The 10885-nt window shown below is 38.8% G+C and overlaps 2 protein-coding genes across 3 annotated transcripts; one reads left to right on the top strand and one right to left on the bottom strand.

The window, feature by feature from the left end:
- Nucleotides 1-176: 176 nt before the first annotated feature.
- On the top strand, nt 177-3255 carry becn1 (beclin 1, autophagy related). Its single transcript, XM_020918267.2, has 12 exons — nt 177-334; nt 490-623; nt 704-768; nt 889-947; nt 1025-1115; nt 1190-1326; nt 1404-1598; nt 1675-1821; nt 1984-2133; nt 2236-2296; nt 2369-2511; nt 3072-3255. Exons 2-12 carry the CDS (start codon nt 497-499, stop codon nt 3238-3240), a joined length of 1344 nt encoding a protein of 447 aa, XP_020773926.1. The 5' UTR covers nt 177-334; nt 490-496; the 3' UTR covers nt 3241-3255.
- A 378-nt stretch (nt 3256-3633) lies between these two features.
- Nucleotides 3634-10328, bottom strand: LOC110154281 (serine/threonine-protein kinase tousled-like 2). Of its 2 annotated transcripts, XM_020918265.2 has the most exons (21): nt 9841-10328; nt 9092-9186; nt 8430-8501; nt 8283-8355; nt 8143-8180; nt 7894-7986; nt 7670-7777; nt 7269-7361; nt 7078-7188; nt 6872-7008; nt 6645-6797; nt 6199-6265; nt 6024-6121; nt 5868-5949; nt 5696-5787; nt 5519-5608; nt 5275-5444; nt 5058-5196; nt 4869-4980; nt 4684-4791; nt 3634-4485 (listed from the first exon to the last, which is right to left on the bottom strand). In XM_020918265.2, exons 2-21 carry the CDS (start codon nt 9182-9184, stop codon nt 4288-4290), a joined length of 2127 nt encoding a protein of 708 aa, XP_020773924.1. In that variant the 5' UTR covers nt 9185-9186; nt 9841-10328; the 3' UTR covers nt 3634-4287. The 2 variants fall into 2 exon arrangements, with proteins under 2 accessions (XP_020773924.1, XP_020773925.1); XM_020918266.2 differs by lacking the exon at nt 7894-7986.
- Between the last annotated feature and the right edge of the window lie 557 nt (nt 10329-10885).

Below are 10885 nucleotides of genomic sequence, written 5' to 3'. Positions count from 1 at the left end.
ATACAAAATAAAACAGGCAAATGCTTCTCTATTATGCACCTATGCACGTTGTTATGAACCTTTTTTCGAGTAGTCGTTTGTATAATACCAACATTTCAAATAAGAATATGTAAAGGGACTTAAAAGTTTAAGTCGATAAATGTGAATGACAAGCCACGTGACTTTTATTTTAGTTTGACGTCAGAGAGAACGTAAACAAAAATACGGAAGTAAAACGGAAACGCGAGATCCAATCAAGTCACGTTAAAAACAACAAAATTCAGATGTTTTTGGTGATAAAAATCTAAATAATCGCATGCAAAACTCCTTAATCTTTGAGATTTAAAAGGAATCGGTGAGTAGCAGCACAGAAGTATTATTGTACAAGTAATGATAGGCAGTTAGCTAGCCTTTTAGCCGATTAGCATTCAATTTTATCAAGCAACGCACAGATGTCACTAAATTAACTACAATCTCAAGTCCGTATTTTTTCAACATATTCTTTTGAAGGTGTGGGATGGAGGGCTCAAAGTCTTCGAGCACGACAATGCAGGTTAGCTTCGTTTGTCAGCGCTGCTGCCAGCCACTGAAACTGGACACGTCCTTCAATGTCTTGGATCGGGTCACTATTCAAGAATTAATTGGTATGTATTAAAAGTTGGGCATATTATCGTTTGCGCATGTTATCGTCTTACAATGTTTTCCATGCATATTTCCTTTATAGCTCCTTTAGTTACTGTGACCCCGAGCAAACAGCAAGAGAGCAGTGAAGGGGAGACAGCACCAGAGGTTTGCTAATTATAAAATGCCCATTTAACGGCTTGGTGGCTTTTCCCTGTATCTTACTTACGTGATTATATACAAGTACAAAAGGAAATTGTAGTTAAACAAGTGTGTGTTTGTTACCAGGAGACCTTTGTAGAGAACAAACAAGATGGTGTCTCTAGAAAATACATCCCCCCTGCACGGTGAGCAGTTAACTCCTTTGTTACCCTTGGGTGTCGTAATTTTGTATTTACAACCTCAATTTTTTTATATGTTATAGCATGATGTCCACAGAGAGTGCCAACAGCTTCACTCTGATTGGAGACGCTTCTGATGGGGGAACCATGGAAAATCTAAGTCGCCGACTTAAAGTACTTTTATATAATTTTTAAAATATTGTTTACAGTGTTAAATTTTAACATGATACTGGACTCGTGATGAACAGGTGACGGGTGATTTGTTTGACATCATGTCTGGTCAGACAGACGTAGACCATCCATTGTGTGAAGAATGTACAGACACCTTATTGGACCACCTTGACACGCAGCTTAATATCACAGAGAATGAATGCCAAAATTATAAGTAAGTAGATTAAGTAGAATCATAGAAACATTCATAACATTATACTATACAAGTAATGACCTTAACTGTGAAAACAGGCAGTGTCTGGAGCTGCTGTCACAGCTGGAGGTAGAACAGGAGGAAACACTGTTGGCAGAGTTACAGCAACTGAAGGAGGAAGAGGATTCTCTGATACAGGAGCTAGAGGCAGTAGAGGAGCAAAGAGCCGCAGTGGCACAAGATTTGGCTCAGAGCAGGATCCAGTCTCAGCAGCTGGACACAGAGGAGCTGCAGTGAGTACACACCGGAGGGTGCATATAAACAGACACATAATGTTCAGTCTTATTTACTATAACTGTCTTCGTCAAGGTACCAAAAAGAGTACAGCGAGTTTAAGAGACAACAACTGGAGCTTGACGATGAATTAAAAAGTGTTGACAATCAGATGCGATATTGCCAAATACAACTAGATCGTCTGAAAAAGACCAACGTCTTCAATGCTACCTTTCACATATGGTAAACGGCTACAAATAATGTATTATATTTTACAGAGCTAAAAAGGATTTCATTATTTTACTGTTATAGCATAGACTGTGTGTTATAGTAATTATGTATGGGCTATAGATAGTAAATTTTAGTAATTGTCAGAAGATATCAGTGTTTTCTTTTTGTATATAGGCACAGTGGTCAGTTTGGTACAATCAATAATTTTCGCCTGGGTAGACTTCCCAGTGTCCCTGTGGAGTGGAATGAGATCAACGCAGCCTGGGGGCAGACAGTGTTGCTGCTGCACGCTTTGGCAAACAAAATGGGGTTACGCTTTCAGAGGTGCATATTTCTATACTCTGCAGTTAGTAACACAATTTCATGTATTCAGATATCACAATATTTAAATGTTTACTTATATTTTATGCAAATATATTCCACTAGATATCGTCTTGTGCCCTATGGAAACCATTCATACCTAGAGTCCCTAACGGATAAGTCAAAGGTAATACTGAATTAAACATTTAATTCTGTCACTAATAAACCATAGTCCTAAATGGTATTTCTGGTGTTACAGGAACTTCCATTGTACTGTTCGGGTGGCCTAAGGTTTTTCTGGGACAACAAGTTTGACCATGCAATGGTGGCCTTTTTGGATTGTGTGCAGCAATTTAAAGAGGAGGTTGAGAAAGGAGACACTGGTTTCTGCCTCCCATACAGGTTAGTTTTCACAGATGTCATTACAATCATATTTGTTTATAATTAATAGTATTTGCAGCACTTCATATTTACATTGCTCCATAGTTTACAGTACACAACCTATTTCCAGTCAGAGCTTTGTCTTGCAATAAATGATATGGCAAACTGCATATGCCTAGTTTCTTTTATAATGACCAATTATTATACTGTAAAAGAAATTTAATTGCTTGAGAAAATTATTATAAATGAATAACCCTCAGTTTACAACACTCCCGGGGGCTTAATGATCTCTCTGTAGTACCAAGTGCTGTATCCTATTCTAATACTCAAATGCTATTAAATTTAATGAACGTAATTAAGATCCACATGAGAAACACATCCTTCAAGCCCAGTGTGTTAATCGTCTGCAATGTTATTAACCACAGGGTGAAAATCCCAATTTAAATCCTCTTTCATCTCCCTATTTACTGTGTTAAACTAAAGGGGACACCCATTATAACAAAAACTGAATTATCTTTGATGTATGATTTGTGATGTATGATTCATGATGATGTATTGTATGTATTTTTTTTTTCTTGCAGAATGGATGTGGACAAAGGAAAGATTGAAGACACAGGAGGCAGTGGAGGCTCTTACTCGATCAAGACTCAGTTTAACTCAGAGGAACAGTGGACGAAGGCACTCAAGTTTATGCTCACGAATCTAAAGTGGGGCCTGGCTTGGGTCACCTCACAGTTTTACAATCGATAAAGACATTAATTTTCACCTCTCTGTATATCTGTATATTCATTTTATAATTTGTTTCAATTTAAATGAAGTGAATTGTATGGCACATTTAAAAATAATCTATCAAGTTTAGAGGAGACTACATGAAACGCTGTATTTAAAAAAACAAACAAAACTGAATTCACATCTGAAAATGTAATCTCTAAACGTAATGGTTAAAAGAACAATGACTAGCAGGTCAATGTGTCACCTTCCAACAATTTCTAGTATATCAGTATTTAAATGCTATTGCAAAACTCTTAAACCATTTTTTGTTTTGTTAGACTTATGCATTTTGCAGTTATGTAAATATGCTGATATCAATTCAAACATATTTAATAAAGGGTTTGTTATTCAAAGAAAGCCTATGACGCTGAATACAAAATGACACAATATTTATTTTAATGATTTCATTATTATAATCTTAGCTCTCATTACAACACTCATTCTCTAGCCCCAAAACATTCCAGGGGGAAAATCTCATGAAAAAATATGGGCTTAATTGAAATTGGAATAACTTCCAGTTATTCAGGAAAATATTAAAAATAGTTCAAAACCTGTAAATCTTTCACAGTCAGTCCTCCTCTTCCCCAGTTCATTTATGATCTTCATGTGGTGCCATGTAAACAAGGCAGGCCGAGCCTTGAACTTTGGTCATCAGTCATTATCACTGCAGGACCCCTTCTTTACAGCCCCAAGGTCAACCAATACAGAATACATGTATGAAGCGGGATGGGACAAAGTGTCAGTAATGCTTGAACCTTCATGGAGGCAGAAAATCTTTCAGCTGTGCAATATTTAGGGTGCTTTTTCTATTTATTGTGAAAGAAAAGGTCCTTATATGGACCACATTATGTCAGTGCATGCATGTGGGCATAACTGGGTTATACTGAGCCCACAGCCAAAGACTCCCTTAAATTAACCGCTGAAGCAGCCTTCTCTTTTAACGTGTGATCCACATCATCCATAACTTACACACAACCATCTCCAACTGTAAATTTCAAGATTTAAGGAGATTCTGCACAAAGCATCTTATTCAGTTTCAAACATACTTCGTCTGTCAGAGGCACTGCTGCTGTAACAGCTGGAGGTGGAGGGGAGGGGGGCTGCTGGGGGTGTACTATTGCCCAATGTCCGTCTGATATGAGGCATTAGAAAGGGGTCACTTGCTAACTGTAGAACATCTACTCTATCCTCTTTGTGATAAGCCAGGCATCGACGGATAAAAGCCTAGAACAAAGGAAATAAACAGTTAAGAACCAGCAACAGGACTCCTAATAGACATAGTAGAATAATCAATATTGCCAATGATATTGATTATCAATATGACGCCATAAAAATCTTTTTTATAATAGCTTTACTATAGATAGATAATTTGCAGACATTCATAACATTTTTACCAACACCATGCCAGAGATCTCATCTCACCTTTGCTTCAGTGGTGACAGCAGGCTTTGGCGGAAAGTGAACCTCAGTAGCTTTTAGAATAGTGTTTTCTTGAAGAATATCTTGTTGTGACAGATTATGACCAAATGGCTGAAAAAGAACATGTAGTGAATTTACTGCTTACTGCTTTAACCTCAAAATCAAAAATGTTATAAATGAGTAATTACCTTGCGTCCATATAAAGTCTGGTAAAAGATGACTCCTACTGACCAAACATCTACTTTGTTGGAAATTTTGGGGGGCTCCTTCCCCATCACGAAACACTCAGGGGGCAGGTACCTGGAGGCAGACAATGGTGTTCTTCCTATTAATACAAGTAATTTTATGCTATTTTATAAATGCAGTGTGGTTTGTACCAGTAGGTTCCTGCTCCCTGTGACGTCAGGTCCATGCCATCTGCAGAGCTATAGCTATCATCATCCATGATCTTGGACAGGCCAAAGTCGGTGATTTTTATCTCTCCGCAAGCTGTGCCATTCACCAACAGGATGTTTCCTAGCATAACATCAAAGACACAACATTGAGCATGTAATTCTTCCATATGAAACATTACATGTTAGAATCTGCCAGTACCAGGTTTGAGGTCATAATGAATGATAGGGGGCCGTATCTGGTTGAGGTACTTGAGGGCATTTACAATCTGCATTACGATTGAACGGCCCTCCTTCTCCGTCATCAGCTTATTTTGCTTCAAGTAAAAATCCAGATCGTTGCCTTCGCAGTACTCCAACACTGTGCAAAATCTAAAGAAGACGATAAAATGGATAAAATTTAAATTACTGGCTTAAACTATTGCTACTACATGAAAGGCACTTACGAGTCTGTGTCAAGTGAAAAGTAGTCGTAGAGTTTGACTATTCTTGGATGGTCAAGGTCTTTGTGAATTCTATATTCCCTGTAGGCATGCCTGAAATGAAATAGCATGAAATGTGTTTTAGAGCTCATGGTTCAAAAGATTACATGGTTTAAACAAGAACAATATCAACATTCAAACCTGTGATAGTTTTCCTTCTTCTCCTCTCTCCAGTTCTTGTTGAGCTGGTGAATTTTAATAGCTACATATCTTTGTTCCGTTAAATCAAATGCCTGAAATAAAAAAAAAAAGATCAGCTTTGTACTACATGCATTTATTAGAACTAAAATAAGCTAATAAAATGTCTACATACCTTATAAACTTCACTAAAACCTCCTCTTCCAAGTAAATGCAACAGTAGATACCTGTCATTCAATGTTGGATGGTCTTTGAATCTAAACACAGATTCATGCATGTCATTGTATTAACTAAGTACAGAGATTTAGATTGTAATAATTACGTTACATACTGCGAGTTGTCCTCATTATGGATCCTCTTTAGTTCTCGAATGTGTAGGTTCCTCACTCGCTCCAACTGCTCCAGTTCTGACTGGACCTCTGCCTCTTCCTACAAAAATAATATACAACAAGAATTATCATCATTACATTGGGATTACAAGTTTGTAATAAGGGGTAAACTTGTACCTTTTTTAGATGACCGATTCGAAGCTTAAATATTTCTTCTTGCTCATGATATTCTGCAACTGACAGCCTGTGTGGGCAAAACAGTATATATCCATATATCCATATGTAAAAATGTGATAATTCAACTGAAAAATACTTATTATACTTGGTGCTAGTATGTGCTATGCAACTTTTTTGAAGAAGGCCCGAGCACCTGCTTGTGTCCATGGAGAGGTTACTGCTTTGCCTGGAACATTCCACAGTACTGCATTTACCTTATCCATCTAGCATTTATTGAATTGCAGCTGCTTTAATTGCAAAAAAATGTTTACCTCCATGAAGATAGATATGTATAATGCCATTCTGTGGAACATTCTAGCCAAACATCTCCATGGAGACAAGCAGGTGGGCGACCCTCCAAGTTACATAGTGCACCACTGAACCTTTAGTTCTTATGAAAATCTTACGCTTCACTCTCCTGGCCGTTGCTCCTGCTCTTTCGTTTGCTTTGTTCAATGTTGGGTGACGGTGATTGAGAAACGGAGGGTGGTTTTCTCTTCCCAAGCAACTTCCTCTGCCTTTCAATATCCTCCCGCTGTGAAGTGATCCGCTCTTGCTGCCTAAATGAAATATACACTTGAGTTTGCAGGTTGCAATACACAGGTTATCCAGACAGTTGTATTAGCAAACGGACTTGATGAGATTCTGAAAAGCGTAACCATCTGTCCACTGCTCGGTGAAGGAGGCCCCGTGACGCACTGTGGTGAAATGACCCAAGCGGAGACGATCCTGCATGCTCTTATCCCTGCACGCTTTCTTCTCCTGTTTTGACTAAGAAACAAAAATATATAGATCGATAAACAACTAGAAATCAACAATTGTATATTAAAAAACACTTACCTTTTCAATCAGAAGTTTCTTACTCATAGTGACACACTTGTTAAGACGTTCCTTGTAGCGCTCCAAGATTTTCTGCTGCTCATCAATCTGCCGTCTCAAATCACAGTTTGCCTAAGAATCAAATCAAACTTTATAATACTTTCTTAATTAATATGAATACAACTTTAAGTGCTTAAAAATCCAAATCTAACCCTCAGCAGATCATCTATTCTCCCCTCCTTTTTCTCCAGGTCAGAGTTTTTGTCGTTCTCCAGAGCTGTGAGCTTCAGCAGGGTCAGTTCAGACTACAAAACAAGAACACACTAATAAATAATAATAAGAATAATACTATTGAGTTTTGTTATGATTTGTATCCATACTATATCATTAGTAGCACAACCAACAAGCCAAATGCAAGTTATTCATCACAAAGTAACAAGATATTATTAGTTGTATTTTATTACACATTCTAAAAACTATTGAAAAACTAATTTAAAATATGAACGTAAAACCAAAAAAAAAAAAAAAAGAAACAGCAAAAATATGAAACTTTCTCAAATCTTTGAAGGAGAATTCATCACAGTGAAGGCTTTCTCCTGGAATTGTGACTCACCTGTATGGCTTTATGAGAGCAGGAACTTGGCCGCAGAGTTTTTACAGAGCTGCAGGAAGAGGAGTCAGTGAAGACAGAGCCAGTTGATGAAGGGCTGCCATGTTGAAACTATGACATAAAAATATAGTTACAGTTACAATATAAAACTGCACCATTTTACATATTACATCATTCTGAGAGAGCAAAAACTTAAAGCAGTGACACAAATGGATGGTGGTGCTCACCAGAAGATTAGACAGAGAGTGTTGTGAAGAGGAGCGCACCAGAGGTGGGACGCCCCGGGCAGGACTAGTGCCAGAGCCACTGCTGCCGGCAAACTGGCCACAGGGCAAAGCATGGAAACAAGGTGGAGCCAAAGGAGAAATATTATTGAGAAAAAAAAAATATATAGGACAACAATCAGTTATGGGGTGAATTAGAAAGACAGCCTGAAAGTGATTGGAAACAGTAGTTGTTTTTAACTTTGGACTTACATCAAAATAGTCACTGACTTTCTGCCCCTTTCCATTTCCTAAAACACAAGATTGAACATAATCTTGAATATAAAGGATTAAGATTCCGATCATCTACCATTGAACTCAAAATTGTCCTTTTAATGTTGCTGAAAACTCACCGTGGTTGGTGGTGTCGTATATGTCCCCCTTTCTCTTTCTACCTCTCTGCCCACTGGTCTTTTTCTCTGGTGTCTGACACAGACAAATGTCATGAAATTTTCACATCACAAATTAAATTTTCCTATATATTTTTCATGATTAGTTACCTCCAGCTCCTTGTCACTGAGTGATCCTGCACTGCACAATGACTGGTTGGATGATTCACTGTTAACTGAATTCTAGGAAAACATGAGAAAAACAACATGTTTGAATCTTCTGACCCTGAATAATTATGAAGGACAACATCTAATTCAGTCTGTAAGGAAAAAGCCCTGTCAGATATTCGCTGTTCAGGGACATTTTTAAATCAAGTCATATTTCATCTTATGAGCCACGCAGAATACCATAAATAGAATAGATCCCAGATGTGTTTTTTTTACTCAACGTGAAGTGACCAATATAACAATACATTACAGAGGAGCAGGCTGCCGGAAGACTGATTGCTTTGTCAGAGGTTGCCATTTTCTCTCTGCGAACCCACTCACAGTCATATGGAGTTCAACAGCAGAGGGTTAGTCTGCGCTGTAAACTCGGCTGCAGTGGCATTTTAGTGTCACTAGTTGACATTGAAACAAAGAACTGCTGGCAAGCTCTTGTGACAGCCAAGACAGAGCTGGATTTAGATTTTGCCCAACGAAAATACCAACAGCCGTCAGTGAATCAGTGAACACTTCCGCAAGAAGGCAGTAATGAAGCTGGTTAGCATAACCCCTTGGATTGATTTGACTGACTGATTGATACTAAATAAAGACTATTTCAGAGCACAAACCTTGCCTACACCAGCTCCAGAAAATCGAGCTTCAAGCAGTTCTTGACGACGAGGGTCCAGGCCAATAGCCCCAGCATGTACTCCTTCCATCATGCCTAAAAGATCAATTGCAGAGCAAAAAAATTATTAATTAGAGTTATGTGACCATTACTGCCATGCCCACATTGAAGACATGATCAGCCAATGACAGTCTAGGAATAAACAGGACTATATTTTTGATATGCAAATTTAGACATGTAGAGCATCCTATGCACTTGCTATTTCAAAAGATGAATAAATATAATTGTGATGTCAGACAGTTACAAATCAATAAAATAGTTGTAACACGTGTACTCTGGATGTATCATTTTGAAAGGTTTAATGAAATCTAGCATTGATTTCAATCACAACAGCTCTTATCTCAAATCCCTTCACAAAGTGCATTTCTATACGATTCCCCCATATCTGTGATCAGGAGGTCATTGTTTACTCTAGACAGCAAGGTGCGGTCGATACCAAAGTCAGGCTAAATACAGTAGGTTAGCAAGAAAACACACAAAGGCTACTGTGCCCACAGACATCTTGCGAATCTATTTAATTAAAAGTGGCATGCACTGTGAGGATACTCTGCAAATATAAACACAAAAAGTTTCACAGAGTGCGTAGCATTGAAAACTGACAATTGGATTAGCATCACACGTAATGTTTTAACTAATGCTAAATTGTCAAGTAACGTTAGCTAACATTATGTGCATTAGAGGTGGTCTCACCTGAAGATCCTCCGCTGTTTTTTTCGCTGTTTCTCAGACTCGGCTCCGTCCATCCGGCGACATCTGAGCCACTAGCTATCAACAGTTCTACACACCTTATAGAAATCCCGTTCAACTTCAAAGACCCATTTAAGACTATTTTTAATTGATGGAAGACATGAGTTAGCTTAGCCGATGCTAGCTCAGACGAGCGGTGCGCCTGGTGCGTGCTGGTGTCATCCGGACAGAGGCCCTGGTCCTCGGGGTTTCCTCGTCCGTCCTGGAGCCGCTGCACGGGCAGTCCTCAGCTGTCACCCTCTGAAGCCTCGACACAACTGTTACATGCTGCTAAAACACTCTTTTGCACCACCGAGGCTTCACGCACACAGGACGGATGCCATCTTCCTCGCACAGTCCATTCTCCAGCTGCTTTTCAGAGATCTTAACCCGGTGCGAGGCCGCAGGACTCCGGGGAGAGCTTTGACTGATGCCTCCTGGCGCTGTTTAATACATAATAAGACCACAAGGGCACAGCCAAGTGGAGACACCCTGAACTCTACCTGAGCTCTACCAAATGATGGCGAATCCCTTCATTATTTTGTGTTACACCGTGCAGCGCATAAGTTTAGCTACTTTATACTTATTATCTTTTTTTCTTTACACGATAAACTATTTTTTAAGTCAGAGAAAACTAACTGGATGAGTCTCTTGTCTTGAGAGAAATAGTTGGTTAATGCCCAGTATTGCCCATACATCATAAAAATGCTAACAGCAAATTGTCATGACCCATGTACTGTACACTGGAAGGCAAATTTCAATAATTCTATGGGCTAATCAAACTTGCAGCGTTTGTCCAGGAGATGGAGGCAATGGGCTGCTAGACAACCGTCACAAAATTAAGTACACCCCAAGCTTTTGCCAAAAGTTAATGAATGCATTGCTGTGATTTCTGCATGAAAATGAAAATCTGCGTATCTGCAAACCTCTATTTAACGAAGTGTAGGATGGGTCTTATAGGCTAAGTTTTGCAAGCAGTGTCAAAGGTTCTTATTTGCATGAACAACTG

The sequence above is a fragment of the Boleophthalmus pectinirostris genome, unplaced genomic scaffold (genome assembly GCF_026225935.1).
Source record: "Boleophthalmus pectinirostris isolate CB_2022bp ecotype Guang Dong unplaced genomic scaffold, ASM2622593v1 HiC_scaffold_14, whole genome shotgun sequence".
In the NCBI taxonomy this organism is placed as follows: Eukaryota; Metazoa; Chordata; class Actinopteri; order Gobiiformes; family Gobiidae; genus Boleophthalmus; species Boleophthalmus pectinirostris.
The sequence above is the reverse complement of the archived record's forward strand: the minus strand, read 5'-3'. Positions and strand labels throughout refer to the sequence as shown.

Bases quoted from the DNA above. Each gene is read 5' to 3' on its own strand.
- LOC110154281 (XM_020918265.2), bottom strand. From the start codon at position 9,184: ATGATGGAAGGAGTACATGCTGGGGCTATTGGCCTGGACCCTCGTCGT. The intron at 7,778-7,893 runs GTGAGCACCACC...TTTATGTCATAG, and splicing joins ACTCTCTGTCTAATCTTCTG to TTTCAACATGGCAGCCCTTC. The intron at 4,792-4,868 runs GTAATTACTCAT...GTTCTTTTTCAG, and splicing joins AGACTTTATATGGACGCAAG to CCATTTGGTCATAATCTGTC.
- becn1 (XM_020918267.2), top strand. From the start codon at position 497: ATGGAGGGCTCAAAGTCTTCGAGCACGACAATGCAGGTTAGCTTCGTT. The intron at 769-888 runs GTTTGCTAATTA...GTTTGTTACCAG, and splicing joins AAGGGGAGACAGCACCAGAG to GAGACCTTTGTAGAGAACAA. The intron at 1,327-1,403 runs GTAAGTAGATTA...CTGTGAAAACAG, and splicing joins AATGAATGCCAAAATTATAA to GCAGTGTCTGGAGCTGCTGT.